Source organism: Coregonus clupeaformis, chromosome 26 (genome assembly GCF_020615455.1).
Source record: "Coregonus clupeaformis isolate EN_2021a chromosome 26, ASM2061545v1, whole genome shotgun sequence".
NCBI lineage: Eukaryota > Metazoa > Chordata > Actinopteri > Salmoniformes > Salmonidae > Coregonus > Coregonus clupeaformis.
Genome location: NC_059217.1, coordinates 3214915 through 3242011, shown reverse-complemented (window position 1 = coordinate 3242011; position 27097 = coordinate 3214915). Strand labels below are relative to the sequence as shown.

The 27097-nt window shown below is 45.6% G+C and overlaps 1 protein-coding gene across 2 annotated transcripts; it reads right to left on the bottom strand.

The window, feature by feature from the left end:
• Window positions 1-939: 939 nt before the first annotated feature.
• On the bottom strand, window positions 940-25706 carry LOC121539946 (divergent protein kinase domain 1A-like). 2 transcript variants are annotated; one of them, XM_041848598.1, is made up of 7 exons: window positions 25617-25706; window positions 25396-25474; window positions 4858-4992; window positions 4532-4639; window positions 2889-3065; window positions 2355-2570; window positions 940-2106 (listed from the first exon to the last, which is right to left on the bottom strand). In XM_041848598.1, exons 1-7 carry the CDS (start codon window positions 25622-25624, stop codon window positions 1510-1512), a joined length of 1320 nt encoding a protein of 439 aa, XP_041704532.1. In that variant the 5' UTR covers window positions 25625-25706; the 3' UTR covers window positions 940-1509. The 2 variants fall into 2 exon arrangements, with proteins under 2 accessions (XP_041704532.1, XP_041704531.1); XM_041848597.1 differs by having other exon boundaries at window positions 25396-25479; window positions 25617-25704.
• Between the last annotated feature and the right edge of the window lie 1391 nt (window positions 25707-27097).

Genomic DNA, 27097 nt, shown 5'->3' with positions numbered 1-27097 from the left:
AATCCATCTCGCTCCATCTTCTCGCACTGCCAGCCACTTGGCTTCCTCTCATCACCATATTTGGTGGTGAGTGGAAACGTCAACCGGATGCGTCAGATATATACAGCCGGTGAAACATCTGGCTCATTGTTCTATCTGTGCTGGTAACACTGCAACAAATTGGGACTTGAAAAGGGGTGTGGTTAAAATCGAGGAGGGACAGGGAGCAAGCCTGCTACAACTGTATAGAGTACCACAGTATGAGTCATATTACCCATAGAACCTAGCGGTCAAACAGGGAAATGGTTCCAATAATTTTTCCACCATTCATTTTTCCCATATTTTTTTTATTTTTAGAAACACTTAAAATAAGAGCTGTGTTCCGTGTAGGCTTACCCTGGCGTGACATTTTGATATCGCTCTAGGACAAGGTGACTTTTATCAATATATTAGTCTGTATTAGCTGCTAATGTGGCTATCATAAAGAACTGCAAATGCCATGATGATCTGGATGAGACTGCCAAATTGAGGCAAAGGTAAGAATCTGTGGATTAACCATTTAATGTTAGCTAAATGTAGTAATGAATAAATTAGCTACATTTCTTTAAATTGACAATTCTGTGAACTGTCTTGTGCAAGTTTTAAATTGACACTACCTGTTCGCAAAGGTGTCAGTTAGAGATGACATGCAGGAGCTTGCAGGGATTAATATTTTTGCATGATGTCTGCTTTGATGCTAATTAGCATTTTCGAATCTGAGAGTAAATAGAGCCGAATATATTGATAAAAGTAACCTTGTTCGAGAGAGATTTACATGGTTATTAAAACGTCACGCCAGGGTAAGCCTACACGAAACACAGCCCTTATTTTAAGTGTTTCTAAAATCTCCTATGGGAAAAATGAATGGTGTCAAAACGATTGGAACCATTTCCCTGTTTGACCGCTAGGATTTATGGGTATTATGACTCCTCCACCGTGGGGCTCTATTAGATGGGACTTAGAACATTTATTTTCATTGAGGATTTTCACAATTTTTCTATCACATTGATCATTTTATTTTTGGGAAGCTCAATTGATTCTGAGTTCGGGCATATAAAGTTTATATGTGAAAACTATTTCTAAGATGAGTACTTTCAGATTTTCCAAACTCACTCACTTGTTTAAATCATATGTGCTACTCCACAAAGTAGGGGGGAGGTTCTAAGGGTTATACTAGATGGTGATGGACAGAGATCAGCCAATTAAAACGAGCGGTTGTTTCATCCGCTCCTGCCATAGACTTCAAGTCACGTCCAGTTCTGAGGCGCTGTGAAACCAGACGGTTTGACAGAGGCAGCGGTAGTGCTCATATGTGTCCTGATTCTCCACCCTTTCCCAAAGCGTGCATTTAACCACTCCCCGTACTGGATTGTCAATGACGGAAACTCGGTTCCAACCAATGCTTTCAAATACATGACCGGGAGTGTGCTAGTGCACACTTTGGGAGAAGGGTGGAGAGTCGGGACGTACAGTACCTATGTTTTCGCCTCATTAGGAGTCCTTGGTGTGCGATATTTTCTTCCACAACAAGGTCTTCAGGTTGTTCAGTATAAGCGAGTGTTCCATCTCCATCTGTTCCGCCGAGCCCTTCAACGCTATACAAGCATACAGCTGTTTCTCCAGCTCATCCTGAATGTCAGACGGCGCCCCACGCAGGAGGTAGTCCTTCAGCGAGCCGCACGCCTTGGCCAGGTTGGGCCGCGTCACCTCTGGCGTACAGCGGTGCTTGGTGAGGTCACAGGAAGTGCGACAGTCGACCCCGTACAGACAGTCCTCGTCCATGTCGCACCGCCGCTCCCTCATGGCTTCCTGGAAGGTGGCCTCGGGGACGATGTGGTGGGCGTCCATCACTTTCAGGTCGTGGCGGTCGTTGTAGCCGAAGCCGGCTGCACTCACGTCACACATGAGGAAAGAGCCAAAGGTGCCGTGGAAGACGTCCTCTACAAGCTCCAGCAGGCCGATGGAGATCTTGGCCTTGCGGGGCCAGGAGGGCGTGAACCACTGGTCCATGCTGCGTCGTACGCCCGCGGGTATCCACAGCTCCACTACCCAGGGCAGGCTGATGCCGTACAAGGGAGCGTAGGGCACCTTCTCCATCACATACAGGTACAGAGAAAGAGGGGTAGAGAGGGAGCGAGAGAGATGGGGGTTGAAAAGGAGGGTGAGGAGAAAGAGGAGAGAGAGAGAGAGCTGTGATGACTTTCATCACATAAATAAGCTCATGATTGGAATCCATTTGTTATGTTTGCTGGTGTTAATTTTTGTGTTGTGTGAGATTCGTTTTTTTTTTATCACAAAAAAGTTATTAGAATCCATAAATGTTCCTATTAGATTACCTTCTCCATCACGTACAGGTCCCCACAGAAGCCCAGCAGCCTGGGGGCATGCTCCCTGTCCTGCAGGACCACCGCTAGCAGGAACTCATTGAGCTGGAGCAGGGCCCACATGGAACGGGCCTCAGGTAGGGAGATGAGGCCGTCTTTGTTGTAGTCGGCCACGAAGAGAACCAGGCTCACCAGGTCTTGAAGGTTGGCCTGTTCACCCACCTTGGTCTGGAGAGGAAGACGAATAAGGGTAAGAGATACCTTCGTAACAGAACTGCATTAATGAACACACTAGCCACTTAAGTCATAACACACTTACAAAGGATGCAATAAGTTACATGAATGTGATTACTGTGACATAACGAAAGTATCAACTTGCGGTTATGAAGCCCTGATTTTGAAGGCAGTATGTATGAATTATGAATGTGTTATAAAGTCCTTATGTTGCTAGCCGTCAAATAAGTGTTGCAGACATGAACCCATTAATAAAGTGGAAAAGCAGGTAGGCTAATGAATCACACTGGGATGAGAGGACAGTACTCTGACCTTGAGGTGGCTGAGGACTATCTCTCTGAACTTCTCCACGGAGGTTCCCTTGGTGGGCTTGTTGAAGTGCGACGCCTCCTTCCTGTGCTCCATCTCAGCTCCCGGGTCATAACGGGGAACCTCCTCCATCTGGCACTTAATCACCCCCTCCAGGTCCCCCCAGCCACCTGAGTACACCTGAGTGAGACACACATAGAGCCACAACACGCTGGTGTTAGTTATCAGACACAGAAACACTGGGTGGATAGCAACGAATATGCAGAAATTCTCATGGAGCACCGTGTTAGCGCTGGTTTTCTTAAAATGATAGTAATTGGGAGATTACATGCACCTGCGTGCTAAAATAAGCTTGATTGCAATGAAAATCCCACAAGCATAAACCAGTGATTTAGCTGATATTACATTGATGGCAGACAGCTGCAACTCTCATTGTCTAGATTCTTTATTACCGCACCCAATTAAATAACAACCTATCAGGAGCATCTGAAACCGTAAGGCTGATGAATGTAAAATACTTATTATAAGAATATAGGAGGCCTATACTTCATTCAAACCTTTCATCTTAAATTGCCAAATAATATATGTGTGCCTTTTGAAATAACTTTATTAGACTACATTTTCATTTGATAAAAGTTATAGATTATATAACCCATCACGACTGACTTGATTTAGTTACACAAATATGGACAGTGGAGGGATATTTCCCACCCCTGGTCTTGATAAGAAATGATTATATTTCTTAAAGACAAATTGGAATGAATGGATGACATAAATTGGAAACAAAAAATTAAGAGAGTGCACCAACATGATTTTGTCTTTCATAAAATGTGTAGGATTGCCACAGTAAGGGCCTCCCAAGTGGCGCAGCGGTCTAAGGCCATAGTAGATTTGCCATGGTAAACGAGGAAATGAAATACTTTATTTCAGTTGTACGGAATGATTATCAAATAGATAAATCGACTTTGGGATTAAACTGTTATGATGATAATATCCACCAGAGGGCAAACTTGTCTTGAAAAAATGTTGGTTGCAATGAGGACTCATCTTTGTATCTGTGCCATTATAGCGTATGTGACAGCATGGCCACTGCCAGAGGCAATCTCCATTTTGAAGTAGTCAATTTTTTTCTAAACGATTGGCTGATCCCTCCTGATGAACCGGTTGGACATGACTCCAACAGGGTCACCAGGAGGTATCAGCCAATGAAGTTGGAAGTCCCACCCAGTTGACTACATTAAAATGGTGGAAGCCCTCAATGGCGCTGCCCATGCTAATACTGCCTTTTGGCCACTAGAGGCCTCTATCATTCTCAAAGGGACTAAAAGATAACCCCGACATCCGCGTTATGGAGCTGTAAATCGGTGGCCAATGATGGTTGCAATTGGCCCTGTAGGGCTAAACACTAGGGGTGAATCTCAAAAGTCCTTTCTTGATTCCTCGTGTCCTCTCTCCTCACCACCTCTCCAATGTCAGAAGGAAGTGAAGAGATGCAGGTGGATTGGAGGTCCTTGGATGCTCTCCTTCCCTCTCATTTTGGAAAGGAGGCGAGGAGAGAGGACGTGAGAAATCACAGAAAGACGTTTGAGATTTACCATAGAACTAGTATCAGCTAGTGCCGGAACAGACATAAAGGCAGATCTGACCTGGTTGTTAGGCTTGGCAGAGAGACATTTCCCCAGGTACAGCGTCTCTTTCTCACACAGACTGCTGCATGCTGAGCCGTCGATCACTCCTTTCCTGTACTTGTCACACTGAAATAGATAAACACATAGATATGGTGTGGGTTTGTATACTGTAACTAACTAATAGACACACAGAAATAGTGTTTGTTTTGTATAGTAGCTCACAGGATGGTTTCAATACAATATGGAAGCTAACATTGGAAGACTATATTTGAAGGATGACTTTTTTTAACCAGTAGGTGGCTACATCAATTTACTAATTTAATATAAGGAAATAGAGAACTCACTATGGCATTCTTGCATGCATGTCCACGGCACAGCTCTGAGTAGGATGAGTACTCCACATACACCACCCAGCTACCCACAAAAACTGCCAGCCATGAGAAGAACAGATACTTCATGTGCAGGTAGGAGAATCGGGCCTGAGAGAGGGAGAGCGAGAGAGAAAGAGAGAGAGAGAGAGGAGGAAAGTAGGAGAGAGAAGGGGGATAGAGAGCTGTGATGACGTTCATCACATAATAATAAGATCATGATCTGAATACATAAATGGGCGTTCCTATTTGAAGAGTTTGGGTGGTTATCTTATGATAGAACTGAACATGACACAGATACAGTGAGACTGAAGACACGTGTAAACAGCATCTAGATCAGGGGTGCTCAGACTTCTGGGCTTGGTGGGACAAAATATAATCTGAGTGATGGGCTGCGGGTCGAACAAATAGACATGATTTATTTAGAAATATAAAGGGTAAACAATAGCTTTTGAGGGTCTTGAAACAATAGCTTTTCTTTCAAAGTAATCATAAAATTACACTTCAAACATGAATAAAATCGTAGCCATATAACTTGACAGCTAACAACACATTCTGATTACCAGTATTAAAGATATATTACGTTTTACAATTCTAGCATAGAAACTGCAACCACGTTTCTATGTTCATAAGGCTAATAAGGACTGTTAAATAGTCACCACTAGCTGGCCTCCGCCCAGTACCATGCCCTGAACTATAGTCACTTTTTTCTAGCCAGCTACCACCCGGTACTCAACCCTGCACCTTAGAGACTGCTGCACTATGTACATAGTAATTGAACACTGGTCACTTTAATAATGTTTACATACTGTTTTACCCACTTCATATGTATACACCTTATTGTAGTCAAGGCTCATCCTATACAGTGGGGAAAAAAGTATTTAGTCAGCCACCAATTGTGCAAGTTCTCCCACTTAAAAAGATGAGAGAGGCCTGTAATTTTCATCATAGGTACACGTCAACTATGACAGACAAAATGAGAAAAAAAATCCAGAAAATCACATTGTAGGATTTTTTATGAATTTATTTGCAAATTATGGTGGAAAATAAGTATTTGGTCAATAACAAAAGTTTCTCAATACTTTGTTATATACCCTTTGTTGGCAATGACACAGGTCAAACGTTTTCTGTAAGTCTTCACAAGGTTTTCACACACTGTTGCTGGTATTTTGGCCCATTCCTCCATGCAGATCTCCTCTAGAGCAGTGATGTTTTGGAGCTGTCGCTGGGCAACACGGACTTTCAACTCCCTCCAAAGATTTTCTATGGGGTTGAGATCTGGAGACTGGCTAGGCCAATCCAGGACCTTGAAATGCTTCTTACGAAGCCACTCCTTCGTTGCCCGGGCGGTGTGTTTGGGATCACTGTCATGCTGAAAGACCCAACCACGTTTCATCTTCAATGCCCTTGCTGATGAAAGGAGGTTTTCACTCAAAATCTCACGATACATGGCCCCATTCATTCTTTCCTTTACACGGATCAGTTGTCCTGGTCCCTTTGCAGAAAAACAGCCCCAAAGCATGATGTTTCCACCCCCATGCTTCACAGTAGGTATGGTGTTCTTTGGATGCAACTCAGCATTCTTTGTCCTCCAAACACGACAAGTTGAGTTTTTACCAAAAAGTTCTATTTTGGTTTCATCTGACCATATGACATTCTCCCAATCCTCTTCTGGATCATCCAAATGCACTCTAGCAAACTTCAGACGGGCCTGGACATGTACTGGCTTAAGCAGGGGGACACGTCTGGCACTGCAGGATTTGAGTCCCTGGCGGCGTAGTGTGTTACTGATGGTAGGCTTTGTTACTTTGGTCCCAGCTCTCTGCAGGTCATTCACTAGGTCCCCCCATGTGGTTCTGGGATTTTTGCTCACCGTTCTTGTGATCATTTTGACCCCACGGGGTGAGGTCTTGCGTGGAGCCCCAGATCGAGGGAGATTATCAGTGGTCTTATATGTCTTCCATTTCCTAATAATTGCTCCCACAGTTCATTTCTTCAAACCAAGCTGCTTACCTATTGCAGATTCAGTCTTCCCAGCCTGGTGCAGGTCTACAATTTTGTTTCTGGTGTCCTTTGACAGCTCTTTGGTCTTGGCCATAGTGGAGTTTGGAGTGTGACTGTTTGAGGTTGTGGACAGGTGTCTTTTATACTGATAACAAGTTCAAACAGGTGCCATTAATACAGGTAACGAGTGGAGGACAGAGGAGCCTCTTAAAGAAGAAGTTACAGGTCTGTGAGAGGCAGAAATCTTGCTTGTTTGTAGGTGACCAAATACTTATTTTCCACCATAATTTGCAAATAAATTCATTACAAATCCTACAATGTGATTTTCTGGATTTTTTTTCCTCAATTTGTCTGTCATAGTTGACGTGTACCTATGATGAAAATTACAGGCCTCTCTCATCTTTTTAAGTGGGAGAACTTGCACAATTGGTGGCTGACTAAATACTTTTTCCCCCCACTGTATAACTACTGCTGTAGACACCTTTTCTATTCATTACTGTTGACAAGGTCTATACAAACATTTGGACACACCTACTCATTCCAGGGTGTTTCATTATATTTACTATTTTCTACATTGTAGAATAATAGTGAATACATCAAAACTATGAAATAACGCATATGGAATCATGTAGCAACCAAAAAAGTGTTAAACAAATCAAAATATATTTTATATTTGAGATTCTTCAAAGTAGCCACCCTTTGCCTTGATGACACCTTTGCACACTCTTGGTATTCTCTCAACCAGCTTCACCTGGAATGCTTTTCCAACAGTCTTGAAGGAGTTCCCACATACAGTGGCTTGCGAAAGTATTCACCCCCCTTGGCATGTTTCCTATTTTGTTGCCTTACAACCTGGAATTAAAATGTTTTTTGGGGGGGTTTGTATAATTTGATTTACACAACATGCCTACCACTTTGAAGATGCAAAATATTTTTTATTGTAAAACAAACAAGAAATAAGACAAAAAAACTGAACTTGAGCATGCATAACTATTCACCCCCCAAAGTCAAGACTTTGTAGAGCCACCTTTTGCAGCAATTACAGCTGCAAGTCTCTTGGGGTATGTCTCTATAAGCTTGGCACATCTAGCCACTGGGATTTTTGCCCATTCTTCAAGGCAAAACTCCTTCAAGTTGGATGGGTTCTGCTGGTGTACAGCAATCTTTAAGTCATACCACAGATTCTCAATTGGATTGAGGTCTGGGCTTTGACCAGGCCATTCCAAGACATTTAAATGTTTCCCTGCTGGAAGGTGAACCTCCGTCCCAGTCTCAAATCTCTGGAAGACTGAAACAGGTTTCCCTCAAGAATTTCCCTGTATTTGGCGCCATCCATCATCCTTCAATTCTGACCAGTTTCCCAGTCCCTGCCGATGAAAAACATCCCCCAAGCATGATGCTGCCACCACCATGCTTCACTGTGGGGATGGTGTTCTCTGGGTCAATTTTAGTCTCATCTGACCAGAGTACCTTCTTCCATATGTTTGGGGAGTCCTATGGACAGATACTCCAATCTCCACTGTGGAGCTTTGCAGCTACTTCAGGGTTATCTTTGGACTCTTTGTTGCCTCTCTGATTAATGCCCTCCTTGCCTGGTCCGTGAGTTTTGGTGGGCGGCCCTCTCTTGGCAGGTTTGTTGTGGTGCCATATTCTTTCCATTTTTTAATAATGGATTTAATGTTGCTCCGTGGGATGTTCAAAGTTTCTGATATTTTTTTATAACCCAACCCTCATCTGTACTTCTCCACAACTTTGTCCCTGACCTGTTTGGAGAGCTCCTTGGTCTTCATGGTGACGCTTGCTTGGTGGTGCCCCTTGCTTAGTGGTGTTGCAGGCTCTGGGGCCTTTCAGAACAGGTGTACAGTGAGCGGAAAAAGTATTTGATCCCCTGCTGATTTTGTATGTTTGCCCACTGACAAAGAAATGACCAGTCTATAATTTTAATGGTAGGTTTATTTGAACAGTGAGAGACAGAATAACAACAACAAAAAATCGAGAAAAACGCATGTCAAAAATGTTATAAATTGATTTGCATTTTAATGAGGGAAATAAGTATTTGACCCCCTCTCAATCAGAAAGATTTCTGGCTCCCAGGTGTCTTTTATAAAGGTAACGAGCTGAGATTAGGAGCACACTCTTAAAGGGAGTGCTCCTAATCTCAGCTTGTTACCTGTATAAAAGACACCTGTCCACAGAAGCAATCAATCAATCAGATTCCAAACTCTCCACCATGGCCAAGACCAAAGAGCTCTCCAAGGTTGTCAGGGACAAGATTGTAGACCTACACAAGGCTGGAATGGGCTACAAGACCATCGCCAAGCAGCTTGGTGAGAAGGTGACAACAGTTGGTGCGATTATTCGCAAATGGAAGAAACACAAAAGAACTGTCATTCTCCCTCGGCCTGGGGCTCCATGCAAGATCTCACCTCGTGGAGTTGCAATGATCATGAGAACGGTGAGGAATCAGCCCAGAACTACACAGGAGGATCTTGTCAATGATCTCAAGGCAGCTGGGACCATAGTCACCAAGAAAACTATTGGTAACACACTACGCCGTGAAGGACTGAAATCCTGCTCAAGAAAGCACATATACAGGCCTGTCTGAAGTTTGCCAATGAACATCTGAATGATTCAGAGGAGAACTGGGTGAAAGTGTTGTGGTCAGATGAGACCAAAATCGAGCTCTTTGGCATCAACTCAACTCGCCGTGTTTGGAGGAGGAGGAATGCTGCCTATGACCCCAAGAACACCATCCCCACCGTCAAACATGGAGGTGGAAACATTATGCTTTGGGGGTGTTTTTCTGCTAAGGGGACAGGACAACTTCACCGCATCAAAGGGACGATGGACGGGGCCATGTACCGTCAAATCTTGGGTGAGAACCTCCTTCCCTCAGCCAGTGCATTGAAAATGGGTCGAGGATGGGTATTCCAGCATGACAATGACCCAAAACACATGGCCAAGGCAACAAAGGAGTGGCTCAAGAAGAAGCACATTAAGGTCCTGGAGTGGCCTAGCCAGTCTCCAGACCTTAATCCCATAGAAAATCTGTGGAGGGAGCTGAAGTTTCGAGTTGCCAAACGTCAGCCTCAAAACCTTAATGACTTGGAGAAGATCTGCAGAGAGGAGTGGGACAAAATCCCTCCTGAGATGTGTGCAAACCTGGTGGCCAACTACAAGAAACGTCTGACCTCTGTGATTGCCAACAAGGGTTTTGTCACCAAGTACTAAGTCATGTTTTGCAGAAGGGTCAAATACTTATTTCCCTCATTAAAATGCAAATCAATTTATAACATTTTTGACATGCGTTTTTCTGGAATTTTTTGTTGTTATTCTGTCTCTCACTGTTCAAATAAACCTACCATTAAAATTATAGTCTGATCATGTCTTTGTCAGTGGGCAAACGTACAAAATCAGCAGGGGATCAAATACTTTCTTCCCTCACTGTATTAAGCTGATTGAAATTTGATAAAAAATGGATTGAAATTATTACTATTAAGATTGAAATGTTTATAATAAGATTGACATTTTGATGTTAAACTGATTGAAATGTGATAATAAGAATGATTGAAATGTGGATTTTAAGCTGATTGGATAATAAGATTGATTGAAATGTGGATATTAAGCTGATTGAAATTTCGATAACAAGATTGAAATATGGATAATAAGCTGATTGAAATATGGATAATAAGAGAATGAAATGTAGCTATAAATAATTGAGTGAATGAGAGCTGTCAGGGGACTAGCTCACATGTGAAAGAGGTGAATGAATACCCAAACAGTTCCGTGTGAGCTGAGTTTTTCGATCTGTAATGTTATCTAGGGTTCTGTCCACCAACGCCCGTTGGATCTACAGGTAGAGAATAACATGTCTCAGAAATCTAATTCGAGATAACATGTTTCAAAGGATGTCTCGATTAGTAACGAGGATAACATGTTTAGATTACATGTCTCATTAGTAACGAGGATAACATACAGTGGGGAGAACAAGTATTTGATACACTGCCGATTTTGCAGGTTTTCCTACTTACAAAGCATGTAGAGGTCTGTAATTTTTATCATATGTACACTTCAACTGTGAGAGACAGAATCTAAAACAAAAATACAGAAAATCAGATTGTATGATTTTTAAGTAATTAATTTGAATTTTATTGCATGACATAAGTATTTGATCACCTACCAACCAGTAAGAATTCCGGCTCTCACAGACCTGTTAGTTTTTCTTTAAGAAGCCCTCTTGTTCTCCACTCATTACCTGTATTAACTGCACCTGTTTGAACTCGTTACCTGTATAAAAGACACCTGTCCACACACTCAATCAAACAGACTCCAACCTCTCCACAATGGCCAAGACCAGAGAGCTGTGTAAGGACATCAGGGATAAAATTGTAGACCTGCACAAGGCTGGGATGGGCTACAGGACAATAGGCAAGCAGCTTGGTGAGAAGGCAAGGTCCCCCTGCTCAAGCCAGCGCATGTCCAGGCCCGTCTGAAGTTTGCCAATGACCATCTGGATGATCCAGAGGAGGAATGGGAGAAGGTCATGTGGTCTGATAAGGCAAAAATAGAGCTTTTTGGTCTAAACTCCACTCGCCGTGTTTGGAGGAAGAAGAAGGATGACTACAACCCCAAGAACACCATCCCAACCGTGAAGCATGGAGGTGGAAACATCATTCTTTGGGGATGCTTTTCTGCAAAGGGGACAGGACGACTGCACCGTATTGAGGGGAGGATGGACATACATGGGCCATGTATCGCGAGATCTTGGCCAACAACCTCCTTCCCTCAGTAAGAGCATTGAAGATGGGTCGTGGCTGGGTCTTCCAGCATGACAACGACCCGAAACACACAGCCAGGGCAACTAAGGAGTGGCTCCGTAAGAAGCATCTCAAGGTCCTGGAGTGGCCTAGCCAGTCTCCAGACCTGAACCCAATAGAACATCTTTGGAGGGAGCTGAAAGTCCGTATTGCCCAGCGACAGCCCCGAAACCTGAAGGATCTGGAGAAGGTCTGTATGGAGGAGTGGGCCAAAATCCCTGCTGCAGTGTGTGCAAACCTGGTCAAGACCTACAGGAAATGTATGATCTCTGTAATTGCAAACAAAGGTTTCTGTACCAAATATTAAGTTCTGCTTTTCTGATGTATCAAATACTTATGTCATTAATAAAATGCAAATTAATTACTTCAAAATCATACAATGTGATTTTCTGTATTTTTGTTTTAGATTCCGTCTCACAGTTGAAGTGTACCTATGATAAAAATTACAGACCTCTACATGCTTTGTAAGTAGGAAAACTTGCAAAATCGGCAGTGCATCAAATACTTGTTCTCCCCACTGTATCTCTGAGGGTAACATGACTAATTTTTTTGTGATTACATGAGGATAACATGCCTCATCAGTGGAGGTTGATGGTATACCATTATTATGTAGAGAAAATTTGAGATGTATGTGGAGATATGAAAGGAGAAAGTACTATTCCCGAATATGCTGTTAAATAGAACAACTAGTGTAAATATCTAAACCCCTGTATGTATAGAACACTAGTCTAAATTAGGAATTTGTGATGTAACACAAATGTATCATGGATTTTAATCAGAGGCAACAAATAGACCAAAGATAACCCTGAAGGAGCTGCAAAGCTCCACAGCGGAGATTGGAGTATCTGTCCATAGGACCACTTTAAGCTGTACACTCCACAGAGCTGGGCTTTAAGGAAGAGTGGCCTGAAAAAAGCCATTGCTTCAAAAAAAAAAAAGCAAACACGTTTGGTGTTCGCCAAAAGGCATGTGGGAGACTCCCCAAACATATGGAAGAAGGTACTCTGGTCAGATTAGACTAAAATTGAGCTTTTTGGCCATCAAGGAAAACACTATGTCTGGCACAAACCCAACACCTCTCATCACCCCGAGAACACCATCCACACAGTGAAGCATGGTGGTGGCAGCATCATGCTGTGGGGATGTTTGTCATCGGCAGGGACAGGGAAACTGGTCAGAATTGAAGGAATGATGGATGGCGCTAAATACAGGGAAATTCTTGAGGGAAACCTGTTTCAGTCTTCCAGAGATTTGAGATTGGGACGGAGGTTCACCTTCCAGCAGGGAAACATTTAAATGTCTTGAAATGGCCTAGTCAATGCCCAGACCTCAATCCAATTGAAAATATGTGGTATGACTTAAAGATGGCTGTACACCAGCGAAACCCATCCAACTTGAAGGAGCTGGAGCAGTTTTACCTTGGAAAATGGGCAAAATTCCCAGTGGCTACATGTGCCAAGCTTATAGAGACATACCCCAAGAGACTTGTGTCACGGTTTCGGCCGAGGCTGCTCCTCCTCCTTGTTCGGGCAGGCTTCGGCGGTCGTCGTCCCCGGAGTACTAGCTACCACCGTTCGATGTTTCATGTTTGTTTGGTTTTGTCTGTTTGTACACCTGTCCCTTGTTAGTGTTTGATTTGGTTTCCTATTTAGTTATCGTGTGTTGGGTCAGGTGTTATGTGTGATTGGTTATTGTCTAGCTGTTGCTCTCGTTATTACTTTCGTGTTTTGTTGTTTTCGAGAGTCCGCACTGTGTGCGCTATTGTCCTTTTACGCACGTTGTTGTTTGTGCGTAATTTGTATTTTGCCTCCCGGTTGGGTTGGCTGTTCGCCTGTTTGGTGCTGCCTTTATTTTACTAAAGTCTGTTCACGAACGCCCGTGTTTCCTGCGCTTGATTTCCACACCGCATCTACACTCAGCTACTGACAGAATCACACATCCACCCATGGAATCAGCAGGAGCAACCGCGCCAACGGACATCATGGAGGACCGTCTGCGTGGGCAGGAGGACAGGATCAACCAGATCGGTCACGCCCTGGATCGGGTGATGAACACTCTCCACCGATGGGAAAGCAGCGGGGTACCCACGCCCTCACCTACCGGACCATCCCCATCGGTCAATCCTCCTGTCCCCCTTCCGGAACCCAGCGGGATTCGGCTCTCGCTCCCGAGGGCGTACGACGGCTCCGCTGCCGGGTGTCAAGGGTTCCTGCTGCAAGTGGAGCTCTACCTCGCCACCGTACACCCGGCGCCCTCGGGACACGAGAGCGTCTCCGCCCTCATCTCCTGTCTCACCGGCAAGGCGTTGGAGTGGGCCAACGCCGAATGGAGGAGAATAGACGCCGCTACTATTACCTACGCGGAGTTCTCCCGCCGCTTCCGTGCCGTGTTTGACCATCCACCAGAAGGGAAGGCGGCGGGGGAGCGTCTATTCTACCTCCGACAGGGGATGAGGAGCGCACAGGATTTTGCTTTGGAGTTCCGGACTCTAGCGGCAGATGCAGGGTGGAATGAGCGGGCCCTCATAGACCACTTCCGCTGCAGCCTCCGGGAGGACGTCCAGAGAGAGTTGGCGTGCAGGGATACCACGTTGTCGTTTGACCAACTGGTCGACATGGCCATTCGGCTGGACACCCTGCTCGCCACCCGTGGACGTCCCGGGTGGGGGTTGCCCATTCCACCTTCCGGCACCTCCGAGCCGAGCCCTATGGAGCTCGGAGGTGCTGGCGCTAGAGAACGGAGGAGTAGGAACCCGAGGGGGCCGTTCCCTGCACCAACTGTGGCCGTGGAGGGCACACCGCGGCTAGGTGTTGGGGAAGGTTCCCCGGTGGAGGTGAAGGCAGGCCACGCATTGGGGAGTCCTCCCAGGTGAGTAGGCGCCCTACTTACCCAGAGCTTTCTGTCGTTCACATAACCTTGCCTGTTTGTTTTCCACAGGTTGCACCTCGTTCCCAGCATAAGGCGCTAGTACAGTGGGGAAAAAAAGTATTTAGTCAGCCACCAATTGTGCAAGTTCTCCCACTTAAAAAGATGAGAGAGGCCTGTAATTTTCATCATAGGTACACGTCAACTATGACAGACAAAATGAGAAAAGAAATTCCAGAAAATCACATTGTAGGATTTTTAATGAATTTATTTGCAAATTATGGTGGAAAATAAGTATTTGGTCAATAACAAAAAAGTTTCTCAATACTTTGTTATATACCCTTTGTTGGCAATGACACAGGTCAAACGTTTTCTGTAAGTCTTCACAAGGTTTTCACACACTGTTGCTGGTATTTTGGCCCATTCCTCCATGCAGATCTCCTCTAGAGCAGTGATGTTTTGGGGCTGTCGCTGGGCAACACGGATTTTCAACTCCCTCCAAAGATTTTCTATGGTGTTGAGATCTGGAGACTGGCTAGGCCACTCCAGGACCTTGAAATGCTTCTTACGAAGCCACTCCTTCGTTGCCCGGGCGGTGTGTTTGGGATCATTGTCATGCTGAAAGACCCAGCCACGTTTCATCTTCAATGCCCTTGCTGATGGAAGGAGGTTTTCACTCAAAATCTCACGATACATGGCCCCATTCATTCTTTCCTTTACACGGATCAGTCGTCCTGGTCCCTTTGCAGAAAAACAGCCCCAAAGCATGATGTTTCCACCCCCATGCTTCACAGTAGGTATGGTGTTCTTTGGATGCAACTCAGCATTCTTTGTACTCCAAACACGACGAGTTGAGTTTTTACCAAAAAGTTATATTTTGGTTTCATCTGACCATATGACATTCTCCCAATCCTCTTCTGGATCATCCAAATGCACTCTAGCAAACTTCAGACGGGCCTGGACATGTATTGGCTTAAGCAGGGGGACACAGCAGGATTTGAGTCCCTGGCGGCGTAGTGTGTTACTGATGGTAGGCTTTGTTACTTTGGTCCCAGCTCTCTGCAGGTCATTCACTAGGTCCCCCCGTGTGGTTCTGGGATTTTTGCTCACCGTTCTTGTAATCATTTTGACCCCACGGGGTGAGATCTTGCGTGGAGCCCCAGATCGAGGGGAGATTATCAGTGGTGTTGTATGTCTTCCATTTCCTAATAATTGCTCCCACAGTTGATTTCTTCAAACCAAGCTGCTTACCTATTGCAGATTCAGTCTTCCCAGCCTGGTGCAGGTCTACAATTTTGTTTCTGGTGTCCTTTGACAGCTCTTTGGTCTTGGCCATAGTGGAGTTTGGAGTGTGACTGTTTGAGGTTGTGGACAGGTGTATTTTATACTGATAACAAGTTCAAACAGGTGCCATTAATACAGGAAACGAGGGGAGGACAGAGGAGCCTCTTAAAGAAGAAGTTACAGGTCTGTGAGAGCCAGAAATCTTGCTTGTTTGTAGGTGACCAAATACTTATTTTCCACCATAATTTGCAAATAAATTCATTAAAAATCCTACAATGTGATTTTCTGGATTTTTTTTCTCAATTTGTCTGTCATAGTTGACGTGTACCTATGATGAAAATTACAGGCATCTCTCATCTTTTTAAGTGGGAGAACTTGCACAATTGGTGGCTGACTAAATACTTTTTTTCCCCACTGTAGATTCAGGCGCAGCTGGGAATTTTGTAGATCGCCAGTTCTGTGTAGAGTTAGGGATTCCTCTCCTTCCCGTTGATAAGCCTTTCCCTGTACATGCCCTAGATAGCCGTCCGTTAGGATCTGGGTTAATTAGGGAGGTCACAGCGCCCCTTAGGATGAAGACGCAGGGGGGTCATGAGGAGACGATTCAGCTCTATCTGATTGACTCTCCTGCGTATCCGGTGGTGCTGGGACTTCCCTGGTTGATTACCCATGATCCTACTATTTCGTGGCGAGAGAAAGCTCTTAAAGGGTGGTCTGTTCAGTGTGAGGGGCTATGTCTGGGTGTTTCCATAAGGGCGACCTCGGTGGAGAGTCCAAATCAAATGCCCGCACTGCATATTCCCCCCGAGTATGAGGATTTGAGACTGGTGTTTAGTAAGACAAGGGCGGCGCAGCTGCCGCCTCATAGACAGGGGGATTGTGCGATAGATCTCCAGTTAGGAGCAGCACTCCCGCGGAGCCATGTGTATCCCTTGTCTCAAGAGGAGAGGAAGGCGATGGAAACTTACATCGCTGAGTCTCTGAGACAGGGATACATACGGGCCTCCACTTCACCCGCTTCCTCGAGCTTCTTTTTTGTGAAGAAAAAAGATGGAGGTTTGCGCCCGTGTATTGATTACCGCGGTCTCAATCAGATTACGGTGAAGTACAGTTATCCACTTCCTCTGATTGCGACTATGACGGAGTCATTACACGGTGCTCAGTTCTTCACAAAATTGGATCTCAGGAGCGCATATAACTTGGTGCGCATTAGAGAGGGCGATGAATGGAAGACAGCATTTAGCACGACCTCCGGTCATTACGAGTATCTCGTCATGCCATATGGGTTAATGAATGCTCCCTCAGTCTTCCAATCCTTTGTAGATAAGATTTTCCGGGACATGCAGGGGCAGGGAGTAGTCGTGTACATAGACGATATTCTGGTGTACAGTTCTACCCGAGCTGAGCATGTAGCCCTGGTGCGCCGAGTGTTGAGGAGACTGTTGGAGCATGACCTATATGTCAAGGCAGAGAAATGTCTGTTCTTTCAGAAGTCGGTCTCCCTTTTTGGGTTATCAGTTGTCTGCGTCAGGGGTGAAGATGGAGGTTGACCGGGTGTCAGCTGTGCGTAATTGGCAAACCCCAACCACTGTGAAAGAGGTGCAACAGTTCTTGGGTTTTGCGAATTATTACCGGAGGTTTATCCGGGGTTTTGGACAGGTGGCAGCTCCCATAACGTCTCTGTTGAAGGGGGATCCGGTGCGCTTGCGGTGGTCAGCTGAGGCGGACAGGGCTTTTGGGAGACTGAAGGACCTGTTTACCTCGGCGCCGGTGTTGGCGCATCCGGATCCCGCTTTACCATTCCAGGTAGAGGTAGACGCGTCCGAGGCCGGTATTGGGGCCGTCCTCTCACAACGGTCTGGCACACCACCTAAGCTCCGCCCCTGTGCTTTTTATTCTAAGAAGCTCAGTCCGGCGGAGCGGAATTATGATGTAGGGGACAGGGAGCTGTTAGCCGTGGTACAGGCCCTAAAGGTGTGGAGGCATTGGCTTGAGGGGGCTCAACACCCTTTCCTCATTTTGACGGACCACCGTAACCTGGAGTACATCCGGGCAGCTAGGAGACTGAATCCTCGCCAGGCCCGCTGGACTATGTTTCTAGCCCGGTTTGTGTTTAAAATCACTTACATCCCTGGGTCCCAGAACGGGAAGGCAGATGCCCTGTCTCGGCGGTATGATACGGAGGAGAGGTCCGTTGAGCCCACTCCCATACTACCAAAGTCTTGTCTGGTGGCACCGGTGGTATGGGAGGTCGATGCAGAGATCGAGCGGGCGTTACGCACCGACCCAAGTCCTCCACAGTGTCCAGTGGGTTGGACGTACGTTCCGCTCGAGGTACGCGATCGCCTCATTTATTGGGCTCATACGTCCCCCTCCTCTGGACATCCAGGTATCGGCCGGACAGTTCACTGCCTTAGCACTAAGTACTGGTGGCCAACGTTAGCCAGGGATGTGAGGGTTTATGTCTCCTCCTGTTCGGTGTGTGCACAGTGTAAGGCGCCCAGACATTTGCACAGGGGTAAGCTACAACCCCTGCCCGTTCCACAACGACCCTGGTCCCACCTCTCGGTGGACTTTGTTACAGACCTTCCCCCCTCACAGGGGAATACTACCATCCTGGTCGTTGTGGATCGGTTCTCGAAGGCCTGTCGTCTCCTTCCCATGCCGGGTCTCCCTACTGCCCTACAGACCGCTGAGGCTCTGTTTACCCATGTCTTCCGGCATTACGGGGTACCCGAGGATATAGTGTCTGATCGAGGCCCCCAGTTCACCTCCAGAGTGTGGAGAGCCTTTATGGAACGGTTGGGGGGTTTCGGTGAGCCTTACCTCGGGTTACCACCCGGAGAGTAATGGGCAGGTTGAACGTGTCAACCAGGATGTGGGTAGGTTTCTGAGGTCTTATTGCCAGGGCCGGCCGGAAGAGTGGGCGAGATACGTTCCGTGGGCCGAGATGGCACAGAACTCTCTCCGCCACTCCTCCACCCAACTAACCCCTTTCCAGTGTGTGTTAGGGTACCAGCCGGTTCTGGCACCTTGGCACGAGAGCCAGATCGAGGCCCCTGCGGTGGATGAGTGGGTGCGGCGCTCGGAGGAGACATGGAACACTGCCCACGTTCATCTGCAGCGGGCCATCCGTCGGCATAAGACGAGCGCCGATCTCCACCGCAGTGAGGGGCCTGTATACGCACCTGGAGATCGAGTCTGGCTCTCGACCAGAAACCTGCCCCTCCGCCTGCCCTGCCGGAAGCTGGGTCGGCGGTTTGTGGGGCCATTCAAAGTCCTGAGGAGGTTGAACGAGGTGTGTTACAGGTTAGAACTGCCTATTGATTACATAAATATTAACCCCTCGTTCCATGTGTCTCTCCTCAGGCCGGTGGTGGCTGGTCCACTCCAGGACTATGAGATAGAGGAGACTCCTCCGCCCCCGTTGGACATCGAGGGGCTCCGGCGTACACTGTGAGGTCCATCCTTGATTCGAGACGCCGGATGGGGGGTCTCCAATATCTCGTGGAGTGGGAGGTGCGGCCCGGAGGAGCGGTGCTGGGTGCCGAGGAGGGACATATTAGACCTGTCCCTGCTGACCGAGTTCCATCGGGGTCATCCTACGCGCCCTGCTCCGCGTCGTCCTGGTCGTCCCCGAGGCCGGGATCGGCGCACGGCTGGAGCCGCGCGTCAAGGGGGGGTACTGTCACGGTTTCGGCCGAGGCTGCTCCTCCTCCTTGTTCGGGCAGGCTTCGGCGGTCGTCGTCCCCGGAGTACTAGCTACCACCGTTCGATGTTTCATGTTTGTTTGGTTTTGTCTGTTTGTACACCTGTCCCTTGTTAGTGTTTGATTTGGTTTCCTATTTAGTTATCGTGTGTTGGGTCAGGTGTTATGTGTGATTGGTTATTGTCTAGCTGTTGCTCTCGTTATTACTCTCGTGTTTTGTTGTTTTCGAGAGTCCGCACTGTGTGCGCTATTGTCCTTTTACGCACGTTGTTGTTTGTGCGTAATTTGTATTTTGCCTCCCGGTTGGGTTGGCTGTTCGCCTGTTTGGTGCTGCCTTTATTTTACTAAAGTCTGTTCACGAACGCCCGTGTTTCCTGCGCTTGATTTCCACACCGCATCTACACTCAGCTACTGACAACTTGCAGCTGTAATTGCTGCAAAAGGTGGCTCTACAAAGTATTGACTTTGGGGGGGGTGAATAGTTATGCACGCTCGTTTTCTGCTATTTTGTCTTATTTCTTGTTTGTTTCACAAGAAAACAACATATTTTGCATCTACAAAGTGGTAGGCATGTTGTGTAAATCAAATGATACAAACCCCCCAAAAATCAATTTTAATTCCAGGTTGTAAGGCAACAAAATAGGAAAATGCCAAGGGGGGTGAATACTTTCGCAAGCCACTGTACATGATTGTAAGCAAAGGTGAACTGCTGTATGTTTTTTCGCAGCACCTATAATGTGATGTACATTTGACAACTCTATAAGAACTCTGTTATTAGTGATGATGCATAAGACTGGGATTTATATACATTCACAATCCCTTTATCACCCACCCACCCTCTTTAACTGACAGTAAAGATGACTCTTCTTAAATCAATTTAGCCCTTCAATCTGCCTCCAACTCTCTCTCTCTAATCTAATCTCTCTCTCTATTCAATGGCACTCTTACTGTAATGTCAGTCCATCACTCTCTTCCTCCTCCTCTTTTGTCTGGTGGAGCACTTTGTCATATCACAGTGTTGAGAGCTGTGGAGTCTATATTGCTTCTGACTAGTCACAAGTCACTGCTCTATTGTGACTGCAGGCCCAGAGCAACATATTTTTAGCATATACTGGTCTTAGTTTCCTCTCTCACCACAGCCCAGTGTGTGTGCTCTCATTGTGACTTTCGCTGCAGTCCTAGACCTGGTCAGTGGACCGAGCAGCGAGAGGTAAATACAGTGGCATCAATGGATGCCCTTTTCCTCTGTGCATGCAGGTTTTTCCATATATACTGCTGTGAAGAGTTGGTGCTTTACAGATCAAAGTGTTTCCCCAGCCATAGGCCTTGATATTACACCAACAATATTCAGCAGCACCTCAACAGCGCTCCACAGGACCGACAGCTGCTCAGAATGTCAATTACAACAGCATGGTGGGTACAATACTCTACTATTCTACATTCAGGCTGATCTCTTCCTCTGCCTCACAGAGAACCAGATACACTTGACTTGGGAAGTGTCCCACAAAATAGGTTTAGTACCAGGCTGCCAGCATAATCTTTAGCTTTCCTTGTACTTTCCCTGTAGCATTCCCTGGTCAAGTAATCTGAAGACCTGATACATTTCACTTTGGAAGTATGCCAACAAATATGTTTAGCATGAGCATAATCTGTGCGTGTAATATTCCATTTTTTTTTTTACAAACCTAAGCTGAGAGAAAACTGCTACAAAGCAGCAGTAACCACACAATGTACTGTGTTTCATATTGATTCTTGTGTGGGTATGTGATGTAAATTTAATCCAACTGCAAAGCCATTATATGGATAACACTCTGAAGGAAAACAAAAATGTGGTTGACCTTTAAAAATCAATACTTTGAGGGCTTTCATTTCAACTATGTGATGATGCATTTCTCTCTCCTATACAGGATCCCATAGGCTGCTAGTGGGGAAAGAGCGAGGGTGCATCCCAAATGGCTCTCTATTCCCTTGTATTGTGCATTAACTGCCCTATTGTTCCTGGTCAAAATAAGTGCACTTTATAGGGAGTAGGGTGCCATTTGGGATGCTGCTTGTCCACTAAATACTGACATCACATTGGGCCTTGGGGTTTATTTCCTTAGTTAAAACTGCACTGAAGTGTAATTAATTATATGTCTGAAACATGCTAGAGATACCAACAGGTCAATAGACACATTGAGACCACTGGTGCGCTGGGATTATAGTCTAACTAACCCTAACCACAGTCCAGCCTTTACAGTGGACACTGAGTAGAGGTCCAGATATTGTGTTCAAGCAACTGAAGGATGCCCAACAAATACATAGACAGAGCACTTGTTATTTGTGACCGGAAACTGCTCTTTGGCATCCAAATACTTAGGAAGAGAAGATAGAAGTGGATCAAGAGCGGAGAACATTTCTACACTGACACTTGGTTTTGCACCCCTGCTCACCACTCATCCATTATTCATGATCATAAAGCTATCTTCTCTAATGGGCTCTCTTTCTAGCTGTGAAGAGAGAGAGAAAGAGTGAGAGTGAGAGTGAGAGTGAGAGAGAGACACACACAGAGAGAGAGAGATATGAACAGGGAGAGGACGGCTGGGGATAGAGAAGAGAGGGGATGAGGGATGGAGAGGGAGTAAGAGAGTCAATTAACAGTTCGTGTCACACGTTAGGCAAATGCTAAAAGTTTTCCATATTCTAGATGGGGAACTCTCTCTCTCTCTCTCTCTCTCTCTCTCTCTCTCTCTCTCTCTCTCTCTCTCTCTCTCTCTCTCTCTCTCTCTCTCTCTCTCTCTCTCTCTCTCTCTCTCTCTCTCTCTCTCTCTCTCTCTCTCTCTCTCTCTCTCTCTCTCTCTCTCTCTCTCTCTCTCTCTCTCTCTCTCTCTCTCTCTCTCTCTCTCTCTCTCTCTCTCTCTCTCTCTCTCGGCAGCAGTAGCTCATCTGTCCCAAATGGCACACTATTCCCTACATAGTGCACTATTTTTGACCAGGGTCCATAGAGCTGCACTATATAGGGGATATGGTATCATTTGGGAATCACACAGTCTCTGTGTGCACGGTGCAGGCTCTGGGAGATGTAACACTCTCTCTGTCTGTGCTGTGTTGTGTGTAGGAGCTAGGCGCTGCCTGGGTGATCTGACTCATCCCAGTCCCAGCACGAGTCAGACAGCAGGCAATAAGAAAGACCCCATCACCCCCTCCTGGACGAGGACACCCCCCCATCCCCACACTGATTCAACACTGCTGTTCACTTTTCACTTACATACTGGGTAGTTGGTTCAACAGTCTCCTCACATTCATGCATGCAATAAAATACACACTAGCTCTCTCTTCATCTCTCACGCAGGCACGCACACTCCTCTTGTGTCACAGTACAAAGTGACATGTCAATAGCATTTCCTACTGACTTCTGAATACTAACCAGCAAAATGTTGCATCTTAAGTAATATTGATTTCTTTAGGCTCCCACCAAGTCCTCTGGGACAAGCTTGGACCTCAGACAGTGTATTGGTTTGTGAACAAATGCTGATAGAGTCATGCACTGCAGAGAACGGAAAGAAGAGGAGATTGAGAGATGGGAGCACACAGGTGTTCCCCTGAGGAGAGAGAGCTGTGGAAAGATTAGACGTGACAGACAGCTCTTCCTTAAACCTCCCCACATCTCTTTGAGTTCAACTGCAATTGAAGAACTGACTAAAATGTAGGTAACCCAAATTCTTCCAAAAACATACAATTTAGCATTTTGAACCATTTGGGCCACAAGGGTATATCAGACCTGGTTCTCTGTCTTACTCCATAGGGACAAAACTGGTGGGTGGGCAATGGGCATCTGTCGTTTTATTTCCTAATAGCCGCACAAAAATAGAGCAGTGCCTGATCCCACGTTCACACTGTGTCAGATAGGTGACAAATCATATTTATATATGTAGCCAGCGCTACGTGTTTGGTGATATCAACTTGCCATTTGGGATGCCGGCTATGAGTCATTCCCAGAGTCTAACTCTGGGCGTAAAGGACTCAAGGAGTATTGGATATCAGATCTGGATGACTGAGCACAGTAAATTGGAGCCAGCATGGCAGGATTACCCCTGTCTCCTGGCAGACAGACAGGCTCCATGGAGCAGTTTTAGGAATACTTGGCTGGACCACAGAGCTCTCCACACCCTGGCAACCATGGCCTTCCACAAGGTGTAGCCTATGTGGAGATGAAATGTAGGATGACGGCGATAACTTCAGCGGCATGCAGGCAATGTCTGATACTATTATGAGGAGTAAGTCAGACAACAGACCCAATCATAGACAATCATCCTTTTAATGCTAAGGATTTGTTGAATGATTTGTAATTTCTCGTGGCCGTTTACACAAGATTTTGGTTCTGTGTTGCCGAGATTAAATTATTTGTGCCGTTCTTGTAGATGCTGTAGGCTACTGGGGAGTGCAGTTTTTAAACAGTGCAGTGCATAGATAAACATAATCACAAGGAATCCAAATATCCTAGTAAGAATGCAGAACGTCTGCTTGGGGTTTTATATATACGTTTGTATGAAAATAGCTTTTTCTATGGAGTTACCAACCGGCGCGTGAAGCTGTTCCAGTCAATCTATGCCCTCATTAGGAAGAAGCAGAATGGCCTAGAAAACGGTCCGTGACAGAGGTGGCAGATGCACACACGCCGCAAGCACGCACACACAGTGGTGTGAAGCAAAAGGATCAAAACAAATGCAGATCAGAGTGGGACTCCTAGCTGAACAGCTCTACAGACAGATAAGATGATAAAACCAGGGTTTTCTTTTCAGGCTATGGAATAAAATACCAGGATGCTATTTAACAGAAATACATTGATCACTGGGGGAAAATAACTACAAACATTAACCATATCTAAATAAACAAAATAAAGCTTGGGCTCTGTAATTTACAGAAAACACCACCTGCCTTGTAAAGGTTGGATCTCCTGCATGGTCTCCAGTAAACTTGGAATGCTGAGAAAAATGTGCCTAAATTTGGGGGAAAGGTAAGGGAAATCCAAAAATATGTAAATTAGTCATGATTCTTAGCTTGCTTGTACAGTTAAGAGCGTCTACTGAATTTGTCTAGGATTGTAAAAATGTCCAAACCATTGACCAGTTATTATAGGCCTGTAGTACAGCAAGTTGGCCTAATACTCATATTGTGTGTGTACCAAATGGCACCCTATTCCCTATAATGAAATACTTTTGACCAGAGCCCTATGGGCCCTGATCAAAGTATAGGGCTCTGGTCAAAGTAGTGCATTATAAAGGGAATGGTCTTGAATATAACATAAAGACAATGTTTTGATGGGAAGTAAATATGATAGAGAGCAGCACAAGGAGCTCATACTCGGACAAACCTAAGATTGTAAAATATATTTTTAGCTAGAAGACCCTGCGATTGAATGCAGTGCTCTCATTCATGGGAGAAAAAAATACCTTGTGTGTCCTGTCCTGTGTGAAAACTGGATGATCAGCCCTGTTGCTACAGCAACGGTGAGTACCCTACTGAATTGGACCAATGACTGCTGCTCTTGGGCATCACAAAGCATTAAGTGCTGTATTGCAAATATGATCAATGATGATACATAATTAAAAGGAAACACTTGTATCAGATGCAACAGCCACACGAGAATTAATGATGGCAATGACAATAATAGAAGCCCCAAATTATAGGCTACCAAATATGTAAATATTGCAAAAGAATGTATATGCAATTGTGTCCAAAATAGACATATAATGTTCAGTGCCATACTGTATCATGAATAAATCAACTGTCCAATAGTGAATAGGTGATAGTCCGACCAAGAGAAGGTGTAGGAAAGATTTTCCATTGGCTTACCTGTATGTAGATAGGCTTCCTCAGCCAGACCCATGAAAACAGACCTCTTGCCATGGCAAATAGAGAACATCTCATAACACTAACCTGCCGGAGGAGCAAGAAAACCCCATTAGAAGTGAAAAGATGTATACATATAATCGTATATTCTGCACAAAAATTCTGCCTTCTGGTGTAGCAATAATTAACCACAGTGTTTAACAAATAATAACAGTCCGTTTTACCAAATCATTTCTCATCCCCCGTCAAATAAGCTAGGTCTTAGGAAGTGTGCCTCTGATGCTGCAAAACATTATCCACTTGCACGCTATCAGCGCGCTGCAATTTTCTTGGTACAGCGTTAGACAGTGTGGGAGGGGATTGTATGGGAAAAGGGCTCATTGATAATGGTGCATACAAGTGCAGTACTGTCACAAATGTTAGCAAAAAGCTGTTGTTCGGTAGACTCCTACATATACCTGAAATTCAGCATTTAAATAGTGAGTCGTGGAGAACACATAGACAAAAGTGTTAAAACAGTTAAAGTAACACGCGCGTTCTGTTACTTTACATCAGCCAATCATTTATCAGAACGCAGAGCCCTGCATTCCTTTCCTGTTGTAAACAACACAATCACTTCCTCCAGTATGTAGATAGAAGTGTGGAGTGAGTGCAGGCGAGCTTGATTATCGACTGTTCACACTGATGTTATTTAGACTTGTTTATGTCTAACTTCACAATGTCCATTGACCAAACAGGTAAGAGCAGCATACAGGCCCCGTGTAGCTCAGTTGTTAGAGCATGGCGCTTGCCAAGAGCGTCTGCTAAATGACTAAAATGTAAATGTGAATAAGTCTACGAAGTAGCCTAACTAAGCAACTGCCCCCCTAGCAAGCCATCTAAACTTATAGGTAAAAGCGCACAACTAAAATTTGGCTAACTAACAAACTTGCTAGCTAAAATGTTAACAAATTATAATATGTCACTGACTTTGGTGTTATTGTTGCCATACCTCTTTGAAGTTTGAAGCACATAGCCTACTTAATACATAGGCCTACACAAATTTGTCACGACTTCCTCCGAAGCTGCCTCCTCTCCTTGTTCGGGCAGGCTTCGGCCTTCGTTGTCTCCGGCCTTCTAGCCACTGCCGCTCCTCATCTCATCCTTCCATTTGTTTTGTCTTGTTTATTACACACACCTGGTTCATATCCCCTCATTAGTATGTGTATAAGTGTTCCGTCTGCCCCCTTGTCCTTGTGGGTGATTGTTTAATGTGAGGAGAGTGTAGCTCGGTTGAGCTCAGTGTATTTTGGATTGCCGGGGTATATTTTCCCAGTGTGCCTGTTTTGTTCTAGTGCGTCTGTTTTGTGCACTAGACTGTTTGACGCTATTCTGCGTAACTCTGTATTCCGGAATAAACTCTGTATTCTGTGATTTACCCTCCTGCGCCTGACTCCTTCAAATCACCCATCACAGAATCACCACCCGCTATGGAGTCAGCGGGAGAGGAATGCATGCCTGGAGTCGTGGCACGGGTCCAACAGCATTCGACGATGCTAGCCAGCTTGGGAGAAGCGATGGATCGGGTTCTCCAGGTCGTCCAACGCCTGGAGAGGAAAGGACCCGATCTGTCGAGACCAGCTGGGCGACCGGATCCAGCCACCTACACCCCAGCACCCATAGGATCCACATATCCTGACCACGGGATTTCGAACGGACAGCTGCT